Source organism: Schistocerca serialis, chromosome 10 (assembly GCF_023864345.2).
Source record: "Schistocerca serialis cubense isolate TAMUIC-IGC-003099 chromosome 10, iqSchSeri2.2, whole genome shotgun sequence".
NCBI classification, from domain to species: Eukaryota; Metazoa; Arthropoda; class Insecta; order Orthoptera; family Acrididae; genus Schistocerca; species Schistocerca serialis.
In genome coordinates this window covers 71,036,605-71,052,526 of record NC_064647.1, presented here as the reverse complement: position 1 = coordinate 71,052,526, position 15,922 = coordinate 71,036,605, and the positions used below count along the sequence as shown (strand labels likewise).

The 15,922-nt window shown below is 42.9% G+C and overlaps 1 protein-coding gene across 1 annotated transcript in view; it reads right to left on the bottom strand.

Annotated features, from left to right (window-relative positions):
• Positions 1 to 15,922, bottom strand: part of LOC126425081 (uncharacterized) — a 106,096-nt gene that overhangs the window by 24,468 nt on the left and 65,706 nt on the right. Inside the window, exons 4-5 of the mRNA XM_050087995.1 lie at positions 13,274 to 13,401; positions 7,122 to 7,297 (exon numbers count right to left, since the gene is read on the bottom strand). Of these exons, the coding sequence (XP_049943952.1) occupies positions 7,122 to 7,297; positions 13,274 to 13,401 (304 nt within the window). The remainder of the gene's footprint in view (positions 1 to 7,121; positions 7,298 to 13,273; positions 13,402 to 15,922) is intronic.

Sequence of the window (15,922 nt, the reverse complement as noted above, 5' to 3'; positions counted from 1 at the left end):
GCCATCGTGGATTTTCCGGTTGCCCAATAGTGCATATTATGCATGTTTACGTTACCGCTGTTGGTGAATGATGCTTCGTCGCTAAATAGAACGCGTGCAAAAAATCTGTAATGGTCCCGTAATTTCTCTTGTTCCCAGTGGCAGAATTGTACACGACGTTCAAAGTCGTCGCCATGCAAATCCTGGTGCATAGAAATATGGTACGGGTGCAATCGATGTTGATGTTGCATACTCAACACCGACGTTTTGATTCCCGATTCGCGCGCAATTTGACTGCTACTGATGTGCGGATTAGCCGCGACTGCAGCTTTAACACCTACTTGGGCATCATCATTTGTTACAGGTCGTGGTTGACGTTTCACATGTGGCTGAACGCTTCCTGTTTCCTTAAATAACGTAACTATCCGGACACTTAGATGATGTCGTCCAGGGTACCGAGCAGTATACATAGCACACGCCCGTTGGGCATTTTGATTACAATAGCCATACATCAACACGGTATCGACCTTTTCCGCAGTTGGTAAACGGTCCATTTTAACACGGGTAATGTATCACGAAGCAAATGCCTTCCGCACTGGCGGAATGTTACGTGATACCACGTACTTATACGTTTGTGACTATTACAGCGCCATCTATCACGAAGCGAAAAAAGTGGTCCAACTAAAACATTCATATTTCTTTACATTCTACACGAATATGTAATAATAAATGGGGGTTCCTGTTTTAAGAAATGCAGTTGATATCCGATGGACCTATGGCAGCGCCATCTAGCGGGCCAACCATAGCGCCATCTGGTTTCCCCCTTCAAAAAAATGGTTCAAATGGCTCTGAGCACTATGGGACTTAACTTCTCAGGTCATCAGTCCCCTAGAACTTAGAAATAGTTAAACCTAACTAACCTAAAGACATCACACACATCCACGCTCGAGGCAGGATTCGAACCTGCGACCTTAGAGGTCGCGCGGTTCCAGACTATAGCGCCTAGAACCGCTCAGCCACTCTGGCCGGCTTTCCCCCTTCAAGCGACGAGTTTCGTTCTTTGTAGTTTTTTGTTTGACGCTTATTTCGTGAGATATTTGGCCCAGTCATTATCAATGGAGCACCCTGTATAACGTTAAACAAATGTTGATGTAATTTTTTATCTTTGCCAACAGGTTCTGCTATTTATCTACATAAAGCACGGAACTTTAACGAACGCCAATAGCAGCATACATTTTTCATCCACAGAAGACGTACTTGAATGTCTATGTTCTGTGTTATTCCCCCCATCTCCAGACAATCCAAGCCAAGGCACGCTCCGTCTCCTCAAGCTCCTTTCCGGCAGTACGTGGGGTCTGGACCCCTCCACCATACTCCACGCCTATAAATCCCTCATCCGCCCTATCCTCTGTTACGCCCATCCGGCCTGGATCTCTGCCCCCCCTACCTTCAGATCTTTGAACGCCATGCCCTCTGCCTCGCCTATCGCATTCGTCTCCCCTCCACCACGCGGATCCTGTACGACCTAATTCCGTTCCCCCACCTCCTACTTTTCCTCGAACAGATACGGATCCTCTACACCTCCCGTAAACTCGATCCTCCTCACCCGCTTGTCTCACCTATTCTCTCCCACCCTTGTGCGCTGCCGCGCCTGTATTCCCACGTCCCACCTGCTCTCCATCTCTCCACCCTCCTTACCCTCTCCTAAGGTGGCTTCCGCCAGCTCCCCCTCCTACCAAATTTGATCCTCCCCCCTCTTCCTGTGTTTGTTCCTTTGGGCACCCTCCTTCCCTTCTCCTTCCCTCCCTCCTCCCTTTCTCCCCTCTCCTCCCCCAGGCTTCCCCTACCCCCATCCCTCTACTCCTCGCCCCATCTCCTCTGCCATTGGCATCCTTGCTCTCCCATCTCCCTCCCCCTCACCCTTCTCACCCTCTTGGCAGGTCCCTGGACTCGCACACGTTACGCGAACATTCGCGCGCCTGAGATCATCGCCATCCGTTTCTCGTGTGTGCCGTCGTGTTTTGTGTTTAGTGTTCACCGTAACACTCCATCGTTCACATGTGCCATCGACATCATCAGTGTTAGTGCGTCGTGACAACAGTTTGTAGTGTGGATTATCGTCGAGTGTGAATGGCTCCATGGTTTTGTATTTATGTGGCTACTGTTTTATTACCTGCCATTATGTAAATTACGTCTATTCCTTCTGTGATATTACACAGGGTGGTCAGAAATAGTCTGAAAAGTTTGTGATGGTGTTGCAAGGTATATTGTCGTGAGAAATAATTCTTAAAAAAAATTCGATACCTAGCGCTGTTTCCGAGATAATAGCACTGAATTTAAACAGTTAGTTACGTGATGAAATTTCAAGCTCGCCGCCAGATACAATTATCGTCAGTTGGTGTCAGCGTCGATGGTAGCACACGAAACTGCTCAACCTTTGAGTCGGTTCGATGCTTACCACCATCACATGTCCCATTTTTATATAATTTTTTTGGTTTTCGGGAAAGCAAACCAAGAACACGATCGCCAACCCCGTTTCTTGAAGCTGCACACTCAGTAACTTGACTGGATAACTTCAGTGTTAATTAACTCAGAAACAGCACAATGTGTCTTATTTTCTTTGTGACATTTATTTCTGAGTGTAACCTGCCCTGTAACACCCTTAGACGCTTTTCAGACTTTTCCTGACCACCCTGTGTACAGGGTGAGTCACTAAGTGCTGCCAGCTAGAATAAAACCGAATGTATGATAGTAGCTGAAAAGTTTGTGGGACATATGTTGCATGGGAAAACAGGGGTCACAATATGACGCTGGTTTTTTGTTGCTCGGTGGGGTCGCTTTAGAGATATGAAGCTCACCTTCGTTTTTTAAATGGGATGCTATATTTTGGCACTTGTTTCTGACGGCGGCTATCGAGACGAATCCAATAATGTGTAAACGTAAGGTCTTTGAAGGTCAAGGAAGATCAAAAATGTGGTTGTTGTTGTTGTGGTCTTCAGTCCTGAGACTGGATTGATGCAGCTCTCCATGCTACTCTATCCTGCGCAAGCTTCTTCATCTCCCAGTACCTACTGCAGCCTACATCCTTCTGAATCTGTTTAGTGTATTCATCTCTTGGTCTCCCTCTAAGATTTTTACCCTCCCCGCTGCCCTCCAGTACTAAATTGGTGATCCCTTGATGCCTCAGAACATGTCCTACCAACCGGTCCCTTCTTCTTGTCAAGTTGTGCCACAAACTCCTCTTCTCCCCAATTCTATTCAATACCTCCTCATTAGTTATGTGATCTACCCATCTAATCTTCATCATTCTTCTGTAGCACCACATTTCGAAAGCTTCTATTCTCTGCATGTCTAAACTATTTATCGTCCATGTTTCACCTCCATACATGGCAACACTCCAAACAAATACATTCAGAAACGACTTCCACACACTTAAATCTATACTCGATGTTAACAAATTTCTCTTCTTCAGAAACGCTTTCCTTGCCATTGCTATCTACGTTTTATATCCTCTCTACTTCGACCATCATCAGCTATTTTGCTCCCCAAATAGCAAAATTCCTTTAATACTTTAAGTGTCTCATTTCCTAATCTAATTCCCTTAGCATCACCCGATTTAATTCGACTACATTCCATGATCCTCGTTTTGCTTTTGTTGATGTTCATCTTATATCCTCCTTTCAAGACACTGTCCATTCCGTTCAACTGCTCTTCCAAGTCCTTTGCTGTCTCTGGCAGAATTACAATGTCATCGGTGAACCTCAAAGTTTTTATTTCTTCTCCATGGATTTTAATACCTACTCCGAACTTTTCTTTTGTTTCCTTTACTGCTCGCTCAGTATACAGATTGAATAACATCGGGGAGAGGCTACAACCCTGTCTTACTCCCTTCTCAACCACTGCTTCCCTTTCATGTCCCTCGACTCTTATAACTGCCTTCTGGTTTCTGTACAAATTGTAAATAGCCTTTCCCTCCCTGTATTTTAACCCTGCCACGTTCACAATTTGAAAGAGAGTATTCCAGTCAACATTGTCAAAAGCTTTCTCTATGTCTAAAAATGCTAGAAACGTAGGTTTGCCTTTCCTTAATCTTTCTTCTAATATAAGTCGTAGGGTCAGTATTGCCTCACGTGTATGTGGTATGAGCGACCATTTACAGAAGATGTTCGAAGTGATGACCATTGGTAACTATGCAGTGCTGCAATCTTCTTATTATGTATTGAGCGATATTCCTTATCAGTTCGGCACTTATCGAAGCACATGCTCTGACAATTCTCTCTCCTATATCATGCAAATAGTAAATATTCGCCGAATACGGCCTATCCATCCAACGTGCCATCGATATGTAAACGCCATTCGACGGTTTCACAATACATCACTAATGGGAACGACATGACTAGTATCGTCGAATCAAACGAATGTGAAAGACGTATTCCTTCGAAGAATACGTCGATATGCTTCTCATTTACAGAGACTGCCAACTAAATTCAGTGAGATCTAGAGAGTTATTCACCGAAAGATATCCCCAACGTATTCACCCTACACGTGTGTATGATGAATTGAGAACAACTGGATCAAAAATGGATCTGAGCACTATGGGACTTAACATCTGAGGACGTCAGTCCCCTAGAACTTACAACTACTTAAACCTAACTAACCTAAGGACATCACACACATCCATGCCCGAGTTAGGATTCGAACCTGCGACCGTAGCTGTGGCGCGGTTCCAGACTGAAGCGCCTAGAACCGCTCGGCCACATGCAACTGGTTCTTCAACGCATCAGGAACATATCCGGCAAAGGGTAGTTACTAACGAGGGAACGGAAATTGGTACTCTTGCAACTGTGGTTTCGAGATCCTTGTGTTCGCGTCAAATCGCAAGGGAATCTGGCATGAGCCAGAGTAGTGTTGTTCATGTTCTGCATCGCCATAAATATCAACCTTCCCATATCAGTCTCCACCAAGAATTAACTGCTACAGATTGTATGCGTCACATTGAATTCTGCCGATGGACTCAACTTCAGATTCAGAGGGATGACACATTTATTAAACTGCTTTTATTTACTCGCGAGGCTACATTCACGAACCTTAGAAATGATAATTTGCATAACATGCCTTATTGGGAAACTGAAAATCCATGTTGGCTGCGACAAGCTGCACACCGAAAACCATGGTCGGTGAATGCATGGCGTGGGATTCTGGACGACAGACTTATTTCAACGAAGGTAATCTTAATGGTAGGAAGTACACCACATTCCTGCTAGTAGTGTTACGTCTTTTATTGGAAGAAATACCTTTAAGAACAGAAAGTTGTATCAAGGCGATGGGTGTCCGGCACATTTTCGCTAATGGCTAGAAATGATTTGCAGAGAGAATTCCGAAACTTTTGGATTGCACGCGGAGGAGATGTGTCGTGGCCAGCTCGTTCGCCATACATGACGCCTCTGTATTTTTTCTTCTGGCGAATCGTAAAACACATTGTTTATAAATACGTTCCAACTACAGATGAAGATGTGCGAGAGAGAATTGTCAGAGCATGTGCTTCGGTAAGTCCCGATGTGATAAGGAATACCACCCAATCCATGAAAAGAAGATTGCAGCACTGCACTGATACCGATGGTGATCACTTCGAACACCTTCTGCAAATGGAGGATCATGCCCCCTTTGTGACCTTCGTTGACTTTCAAGAACCTTACTGTTACACATCACTGGATTCGTCTCGATAGCCGCTGTCAGAAAATAAGTACCTGACTATGGCATCCCATTAAAAAAGAAAAAAAAAACACAGTGGATCTACATACCTCCATAGCAGCCGCACCTAGCAACGAAAAACTAATGTCATAGTATGGCCTCCGTTGTCCCATGCAACTTTTGTCCCACAAAGTTTCCAGTTCGTATCATACTTTCGGAGTTATTCTTGGTGGCAACAGTTAGTGACTCACTGTATAGTCTGAACTGATTTTAAATGTATACAGAGTGGTCCAGAAAAATGTAGACACTCGTCGATAGTCAGTATTAACAAAACAAAATGACATTCCGTTACAATTTTTGCACGAGTGGAGGGTTATTTTACGTGTTTAAAATGACCCCCATTAGCAGCCAAGCAACGTCGATTCCTCTCTACTGTTGACCTAACTACGACTGCCAGTGTAGCCAGAGGTTTGCCCAAGATATCATTGTTTAGATGAATTATAAAAACATAGGTAGTACACGAAAGCTACAGTACTCCCTCTAGTAAAAGTAGTAACACCGTTCGTTATAATAGTTTGCTCTGCTCCTCTGTTGCGTATCATGTGACCCATTTGAAGACAAAATACAATATCAAAAATTGAAGACCAAACGGAATCCCGTAATGACCAGTTGCTGTAACCATCTCCTTCAGTATCGTCCATTACTAACGTTTGTTTGCTCTATCCTAAATTAAATAATCTCAGCACTTTGTGTAACAGTTAAGCAAAAATTGATTCAGGAGTCATGAGTATGATAAAATAGTTTAGATAGTTTGACAAAATAGTTTAGATAAGTAGTTTAGACGTGAAGAGAATAGAAGCATTCGAAATATGGCGCTAAGGAAGAATGCTGAAGATCAGATGGGTAGATCACGTAATTAATGAGGAGGTACTGAATAGAATTGTGGCACAACTTGACTGGAAGGGATCGGTTGGTAGGACACGTTCTGAGTCATCAAGGGATCTCCAATTCAGTACTGCAGGGAAGTGCGGAGGGTAAAATTCATAGAGGGAGACCAAGGGATGAATACACTAAGCAGATTCAAAGGGATATAGGTTGCATTAGTTATTCGGAGATGAAGATGCTTGCACAGGATTGAGTAGCTTGGAGAGGTGCATCAAACCAGTCTCTGGACTGTAGACGACACCACAAAAAAAAAAAAAAAAAAAAAAAAGTGGCTCTCAGCACTATGAGACTTAACTTCCGAGGTAATAAGTCCCCTAGAACTTAGAACTACTTAAACCTAACTAACCTAAGGACAACACACACAACCATGCCCGAGGCAGGATTCGAACCTGCGACCGTAGCGGTCGCGCGGTTCCAGACTGTAGCACCTAGAACCTCTCGGCCACCCAGGCCGGCACAACACAACATTGAGTCTAACATAGGTTTCAATGTACACTGGTTTATACCTTATTATATACTTCCCAGGCGACTTCTTGTCTTCTTCCACCTTGTAATTCGCTGTCTGCTCGCTGACGTATTGCATATCCTGTATCCATCCCCTTAATTTCGTGTGTAGCATGTCCCTCATATGCTCCACGTGATTAATCCAGGTACTGAGTAGCTCATCATTCGGGTGAGTATCCTGAGAAACACAGAGAATAATTCAAATTACTGGCATAATATTCGCAACCAGCAGCCAGTCTTAACTTACACTTATAGGTAGCGCTATTACGTAACATTGAAATTGTGGCCGGCATATGGACTAACACTCAGTTTTCTACAGCCATTGCAACATGAATCCAAAATAAGTGTCTAGTGATGTCTTATTAAATACAGACAATTTTCAACCTATAACAACATATAAGAGAGTTCCAATTATTTCTAGGTAGCAACAGTATGAAGATAACACGATCTAGATTTTTTTTCCTTTTTGCTGTGCTTTCTTTTTCCTCGTTTTCCGCTTTACTTTCTTTATAAATCGAAAAAGTTATTTCAGGATGAGTACTGTAAATTTATTTTTTCCTACAGCTATGTTCCTGTTTGCCTCATGTCATCACCATCACAAATCGTTGTGCTGCTTGCTGAGCATCGTGACCCGACTACCCACACGTCTCCACCCTGGCCAGTAACCAGCTTCTCTCAGAACCTTCTGGGGAGGCAGACCAGAGATGTCCTTGATTTGATCTCTCCACCTGGTCGTTGCTCCCCCCTCCAGTCTTGTGCCCTAGACCTTTCATGATTATTTTCTCGAGACTTTCTCCATCTCTTCTCACAATGGCCATAGAACTAAAGAATTTTTTGGTTGACACGAGAAAAAGGCGCCTGGAGATACTGAGCTGGTCTATAATGTACTCATTTGTTCTTCTTTCGGTCTGTTTTATGTGCAGCATCATGCGCCAACACCAAAGCTCAAACGCTTCGATGCGCTATTAGTCTCTCGCTTTAAGAGTGCGTTTCTCGCAACTAGGAGTGTTGATATTTTCAAAAATATCGGAAAGCCGATATATTGATATTAAAAACATATCGTTACAGGCCACCGACTTATCGAAAAATGTGTCGATACATCGACGTAAAACGTGGATACGTAACAGCCTATAAATATATCGGGTGCATATGGTAAAAATACTGCCGGTTTTAGATCTCTATATTTAAGTATTGATTTATAATTTGATACTCTGTACATCAACAAGCTAGCTACCAGCTTATCACCCTTATAGCGAGAATTAAAAAGAAAACGCTGCACGTTCACGCTTGGTGATAACCACTTTGCTAACTGTATGTAAGAGGCACAATAAAAGGTGACCGATGGGTCCGTCGTTGGGTTTCGTCGCATATCGGATTTGCCCAGAACACTCCTTGTCGACTTCCCTGTTTTTTCCCATTTCTGCAAACGCCAGCGCCCTAGCAGCTGTAGTGTCAAATTTGCGTGATGAAGTTAAATGTTGCAGTTTCTGTTGGTAGCGCCGATTACCTCAGCATACCCCTCCCCCCCCCCCCCCCCCCCCCAACAACACACACACACACGTCTCCGCCCAATCGCGTCATTTACATTGTGGTCGTCTATTTCAAACTGTTTTTAATAATGCCAATGTGAAGAAATAGCACACAGCTGCTGTGCTATCTCTCAACATCGGAAATCTTGTTGTTTAATTGACCCAACCATCACCTAGTGTATTCGGACTTCCTCTTTGTGCCACCTATACTTCGGTGAAGGGAGTCAAAGAGAAATACTGCAGGTGATGGGAGCTCGAAAAGTAGTAAGACTCCTTCACACAGTGAAAGTAAAATTATGTTTTACTACAATTTGGAGACAACAGCTTCATACAGTACTGGCCATTAAAATTGCTACACCACGAAGATGACGTGCTACGCACGCGAAATTTAACCGACAGGAAGAAGATGCTGTGATATGCAAATTATTAGCTTTTCAGACCATTCGCACAAGGTTGGCAGCGGTGGCGACACCTACAACGTGCTGACATGAGGAAAGTTTCCAGCCGATTTCTCATACACAAACAGCAGATGACCGGCGTTGCCCGGTGAAATGTTGTTGTGATGTCTCGTGTAAGGAGGAGAAATGCGTACCATCACGCTTCCGACTGTGATAAAGGTCGGATTGTAGACTATCGCGATTGCGGTTTATCGTACCGCGACATTGCTGCTCGCGATGGTCGCGATCCAATATGGGATTGGTAGGTTCAGGAGGGTAATACGGAATGCCGTGCTGCATCCCAACGGCCTAGTATCACTAGCAGTCGAGATGACAGGCATCTTATCCGCATGGCGGTAACGGATCGTGCAGCCACGTCTCGACCCCTCAGTCAACATATGGGGACGTTTGCAAGACAACAACCATCTGCACGAACAGTTCGACGACGCTTTCAGCAGCATAGACTATCAGCTTGGAGACCATGGCTGCGATTACCCTTGACGCTGTATAACAGACAGGAGCGGCTGTGATGGTGTACTCAGCGACGAACCTGGGTGCACGAATGGTAAAACGTCATTTTTTCGGATGAATCCAGGTTCTTTTTACTGCATCACGATGGTCGGATCCGTGTTTGGCGACATTGCGGTGAACGTACATTGGAAGCGTGTATTCGTCATCGCCATACTGGCGTATCACCCGGCGTGATGGTATGGAGTTCCATTGGTTACACGTCTCGGTGACCTCTTGTTCGTATTGACGGTACTTTGAACAGTGGGCGTTACATTTCAGATAATGTTACGACCCGTGGCTCTACGCTTCATTCGATCCCAGCGAAACCCTACATTTCAGCAGGATAATGCACGACCGCAAGTTGCAGGTCCTGTACGAGTCTTTCTGGATACAGAAAATGTTCGACTGCTGCCCTGGCCAGCACATTCTCCTGATGTCTCACCAATTGAAAACGTCTGGTCAATGTTGGCCGAGCAACTGTGTCGTCATAATACGCCAGTCACTACTCTTGATGAACTGTGGTATCGTGTTGAAGCTGCATGGGCACCTGTATCTGTACACCCAATCCAAGCTCTGTTTGACTCAATGCCCAGGCGTATCAAGGCCGTTATTATGGCCGGAGGTGGTTGTTCTGGGTACTGATTTCTCAGGATCTATGCACCCAAACTGCGTGAAAATGTATCACATATTTGTCCAATGAATACCCGTTTATCATCTGCATTTCTTCTTGGTGTAGCCATTTTAATGGCCAGTAGTGTATAGAAGGCCAGTAGTGTATAGATATCACCACTCCATATTGTCATAGCGATATCGATACAGCTGGGACAGATATGTCACCGATATATATCGAAACATAATAGGAGGTATATCGATATTTGGGCTTATCAATATTCTGCCAACAACCCTACTCGCAACATAAAACTGAAGGGAAAACACGAGTCTTCCAACGTTATTAACACGTTATTTAAAAATTTTCCCTTGAACAGAATAATGTAAGGTTGCAATTTTGTGTTACAATATAAATCGATGTATTCGTAAAGTTTTGAAAGTGTAATTTTAAGCAAGATATGTTGAGCTGTAGAAACATACCGATAGATCGACAGAGAAAAAACATCAACAAAGAGTCTGGACTGAGAACGAGAGTGTGTTTGTCGTGCCACGGGAATGAGGGTGTACTGCGTACCGTGGTCGGTGTGAAACAATTGTTTCCCGCGGAAGAGCAAGTAATTAGCATATGGTTCGCGTTGCTTCTTAAATGGGAAACTCCCCATCGCATCCCCCTCAGATTTAGTGGTAAGGGGGCCCAGTGTACAGACTGTAAAAAGCTGAACATAGATCAAGCACGAAAACAGAAAGAAGGTGTACTGAACTGTGAAATAAAAAGCAAAATAGAAACTGTGAACGGTCCATGCTCGAGAAGTAGTGAGGTAGCGGGCGAGTTGTGGCGCCCTCGAGTGCCAAAGATGGCGGACTTTGTGAAACCTTAATGGCAGACATTTCACAGTTCGTACAGAAATTAATAGTAGCCAGATGAACTATGATTTCTCAAAAAGAAACATGTAGATTACCATTATTTGCGCTAAGATTCTGAAGTTGTAATCAGTTTTTCAATATCTTTGTTAGTTTAAAGTTTAGTATCTGACGCTCAATTATACAAGTAACACCCAGCAACGAATTTCCAAAGTATAAAAGCTTCATCCGATTTTCTCGATCGCCATGTCTTTAGAAAGCTATTAGTGTAAACCTAAATTGGTACGAATTACAGGCATGTAACGTAAATAGTACATGAGTTATTGGAGTCAAAGTGACTGATTACTATCGATGGCGTCAGACCATAAGTACTCCACAGTTACACGAAAAAACGGTTGCAGCGCGCTTATAAGCATATTTATTCATCTATGTCTTTGTTAATATCCGACATATGCCATTCATAAAGAAACTGGTGAATTATTTACTGTGTTTTAGAAAGAACAGAGACATTAGACTTCGAGCCTACCTTTTGCTTCTTTTTTTTTTATATATGTGTGTGTGGTCTTCAGTCCAGAGCCTGGTTTGATGCAGCTCTCCATGCTACTCTATCCTGTCCAAGTTTCTTCATCTCCCAGTTCCTACTGCAGCCTACATCCTTCTGAATCTGTTTAGTGTATTCATCTCTTGGTCTCCCTCTACGATTTTTACCTTCCCCACACTGCCCTCCAATACTAAATTGGTGATCCCTTGATGCCTCAGAATATGCCCTACCAACCGATCCCTTCTTCTAGTCAAGTTGTGCCACAAATTTCTCTCCAATTCTATTCAATACCTCGTCGTCAGTTATGGGATCTACCCATCTAATCTTCAGCATTCTTCTGTAGCACCACATTTCGAAAGCTTCTCTTCTCTTCTTGTCCGAACTATTTATCGTCCACGTTTCACTTCCATGCAAGGCTACACTCCATACAAATACTTTCAGAAATGACTTCCTGACACTTAAATCTATACTCGATGTTAACAAATTTCTCTTCTTCAGTAACGCTTTCCTTGCCATTGCCAGTCTACATTCTATATCCTCTCTACTTCGACCATCATCAGTTATTTTACTCCCTAAATAGCGAAACTCCTTTACTACTTTAAGTGTCTCATTTCCTAATCTAATTCCCTCAGGATCACCTGATTTAATTTGACTACATTCCATTATCCTCGTTTTGCTTTTGTTGATGTTCATCTCATATCCTCCTTTCAAGACACAGTCCATTCCGTTCAGCTGCTCCTCCGAGTCCTTTGCTGTGTCTGACAGAATTACAATGTCATCGGCCAACCTCAATGTTTTTATTTCTTTTCCATGGATTTTAATTCCTACTCTGAATTTTTCTTTTGTTTCCTTTTCTGCTTGCTCAATAAACAGATTGAATAACATCGGGGATAGGCTACAGCCCTGTTTCACTCCCTTCCCAACCCCTGCTTCCCTTTAATGCCCCTCGACTCTTATAACTGTCATCTGCCTTCTGTACAAATTGTAAATAGCCTTTCGCTCCCTGTATTTTACCCCTGCCACGTTCACAATTTGAAAGAGAGTATTCCAGTCAACATTGTCAAAAGCCTTCTCTAAGTCTACAAATGCTAGAAACGTAGGTTTGCCTTTGCTTAATCTATTTTCTAAGATAAGTCGTAGGGTCAGTATAGCCTCACGTGTTCCAACATTTCTATGGAATCCAAACTGATCTTCCCCGAGGTCGGCTTCTACCAGTTTTTCCGTTCGCCTGTAATAAATTCGTGTTATGATTTTGCAGCCGTGGCTTATTAAACTGATAGTTCGGTAATTTTCACATCTATCAACACCTGCTTTCTTTGGGATTGGAATTATTATATTCTTCGTGAAGTCTGCACTAGTAATTCAATTTCTGACTCAGCAGACTGCTAACACATTACGATGAAGACGAAAGGGTCGAATTTTTTCACCGTCCTTATCCGTTTTCAGCTGGCATTCTCTCTCTCTAACAACGCTACAAGTATCGTAGACGTACGGGAGAGTCAGAACTCTTACAGATGATTAACGTCACAATCGGACACGCAAAGATAACGACAGTGTGAATCAGACATAGGAAGCAGACTCTCAGAACTGACCACTTACGCGGCTGTGTGTGTCATTTTCTCTCCCATCTTACGTGTAACAAACTGAGTTATGGAAATGTCACTTACCATGATGTCGAATGCGAACGGAACCAAAGCTGCTGATATATGCCTCACACCATGTGAGAGCAACTGGGCAACATTCCGTGAGTAGCTGGAGACGTGTTCCAGGTAGACGGGCACCTCGGCCTCCAGTTCTGGACAAGACAGACGACATTCTAATGAACTACACAACTGACCAGATTTCTGTCAGAAACACAGCTTTCACTTCCTGGCTTCATCTGTTAATATGCTACATGTAGGCAAAACTGAAGTGGTACTTGTCAGCAAAGCAAAATCCCGGAAATATTCACCAAATTTATTAAAAAAAACTTAGAATACAATAGCTCCATATTTAGCAATTATATACAACCACTCGCTCACAGAAAGATCCGTACCTAAAGACTGAAAAATTTCTCAAGTCACACCAATACCCAAAAAGGGATTTAGGAGTAATCGGCTGAATTACAGGCCCATATCACTAATGTCGATTTGCAGTATGGTTTTGGAACGTACACTGTATTCGAACATTATGAAGTACCTCGAAGAAAACGATTTATTGACACATAGAACGGATTCAGGAAATATCGTTCTTGTGAAACACAACTAGCTCCTTATACCCATGAAGTAATGAGTGCTATCGACAGGGGATGTCAGACTGATTCCATATTTTTAGATTTCCAGAAGGCTTTCGATACCGATCCTCACAAGCGTCTTCTAACCAAACTGCGTGCCGACGGAGTATCGCCTCAGTTGTGCGACTGGACTCGTGATTTCCTGTCAGAAAGGTCACAGTTCGTAGTTCTAGAAGGAAAGTCATCGAGAAAAACAGAAGTAATATCCAGCGTTCCACAAGGAAGTGTTATAGGCCCTCTATTGTCCGTGATCTAGATCAACGATATAGGAGACAATCTGAGTAGCCGTCTTACACTGTTTGCAGGGGATGCTGTCATTTAGCGTCTTGTAAAGTCATCAGAACACCAAAACAAATTGTAAAATTATTTAGATAAGATGGCTACATGGTGCGAAAAGTGGCAATTGAACCTGAAGTTATTCACATGAGTACTAAAAGAAATCAGCTAAATTTCGATTACGCGTTGTCACACAAATCTGAGGGCTGTAAATTTGACTAAATACTTAGGGGTTACAATTAATAATAAAATTACAAGAGAAATCAGGGCTCGCGCAGAAAAACTGAAGTGCTCGTTTTTCCCGCGCGCCGTTGGAGAGTGGAACGGTAGAGAGACAGTTTGAAGGTGGTTCACTCAACCCTCTTCCAGGCACTTTATTGTGAGTAGCAGAGTAATCACGCAGGTGTAGATGTAGATGTCCACATTGTAACGTTCCTTAAAAAGTGGTATAATAGACTTGACGATTAAATTGAATGAATGTCTGATCTGTGGAATGACTACTGAACTCGAATTGTCGTGTGGCGTGTTGTAAGTGCAAGTAGTGTTCTTAGTCTGTGTAATTGTTAGCAAAACTTAACACGAATCGGTTGGGTAATGCAACTCTCAATACCAATAAAGAAACAGCCACTGCAAAATACGTTCACCCCCTTTACCACTGAATGCTAAAGCCCTGTTAAAAAACCAATAAGTTTGGTGCCTGTACACGTAACAATTAAATTAAATGGTCTTACGTCTAAAGCAGCAACGGTGGAACGCGTATATTCTGGTCTCTCATAAAAAAGTATAAATACACTAACTACAGGCTCAGCAGTGTGCAATGCTGGCCATAATACTTGAAATGCACATGAAATTCATTTGGCTGATAAACTAGAACATTTAAGAAATTCCAAATTCTTTGAAAAATATATGACCTGGACCGGGAGGCGTTGCTGATAATGATGGATTGCTAGTACTCACTGTATACAGCAAAATTGTATTGCAAATTAAGTTTGTCTTTTCAAAAACATCTGGCAATTGAAGTCACATTACTCACAATTGATTCACAAACAATGAGATTTAAACAGCAAGTATTATCTCACTTCATTAATCCAACGTAAATGCAAATCATCAAATTACACATAGCTCTGTTAACAAATCTTAAAAGCATTACAAAAATGAAATACCTAACTAGACGTTTACGTACATCGTGGGGTTACTCAACAATAACAAATTGTCAGCCAACTCACCTATGCTAACGCCCTGGCAAAAACAGAAATCGTAATTATTGAGAATCTTTACCTCGCATACATGAAGACTTCTGCTTCCATGTTCAACAATATCGACATACCTGCATTAATCTAACTCTTGGTGAATTCACACAGCACACCACAGAAGCTGCCCACCCCATCGTCTTTCCCTCACACACAGCTACCTACAAGTGTGCGCCCAGCTCTCTCCAGCACTACATTCTCAGACCAGAAACAGTATCTCTGGCTCTACGGTCGCGCACAGTCAGCAATCCACATTATCGAGCCTATCAGAGACATTCGTCGTTTATAGTATACTAGTTTCATTTTAATTTATTAATATTCTTATCTTATTCTGGTGCCCCAGTATACTCCTTTCAGCATTGTGTTCAACGCTAAAGACCAGATATTCATCATTTTGATTTACAGCTCCATGTATTGGCCGTGTTAGCAGCTAAAATTGTTGGAAGTGAGGTCCTTCAGTTATGCAAAACACCATTTTCTCTCAGTACCCGCCGGCCAGAGTAGCCTAGCGGTTCTAG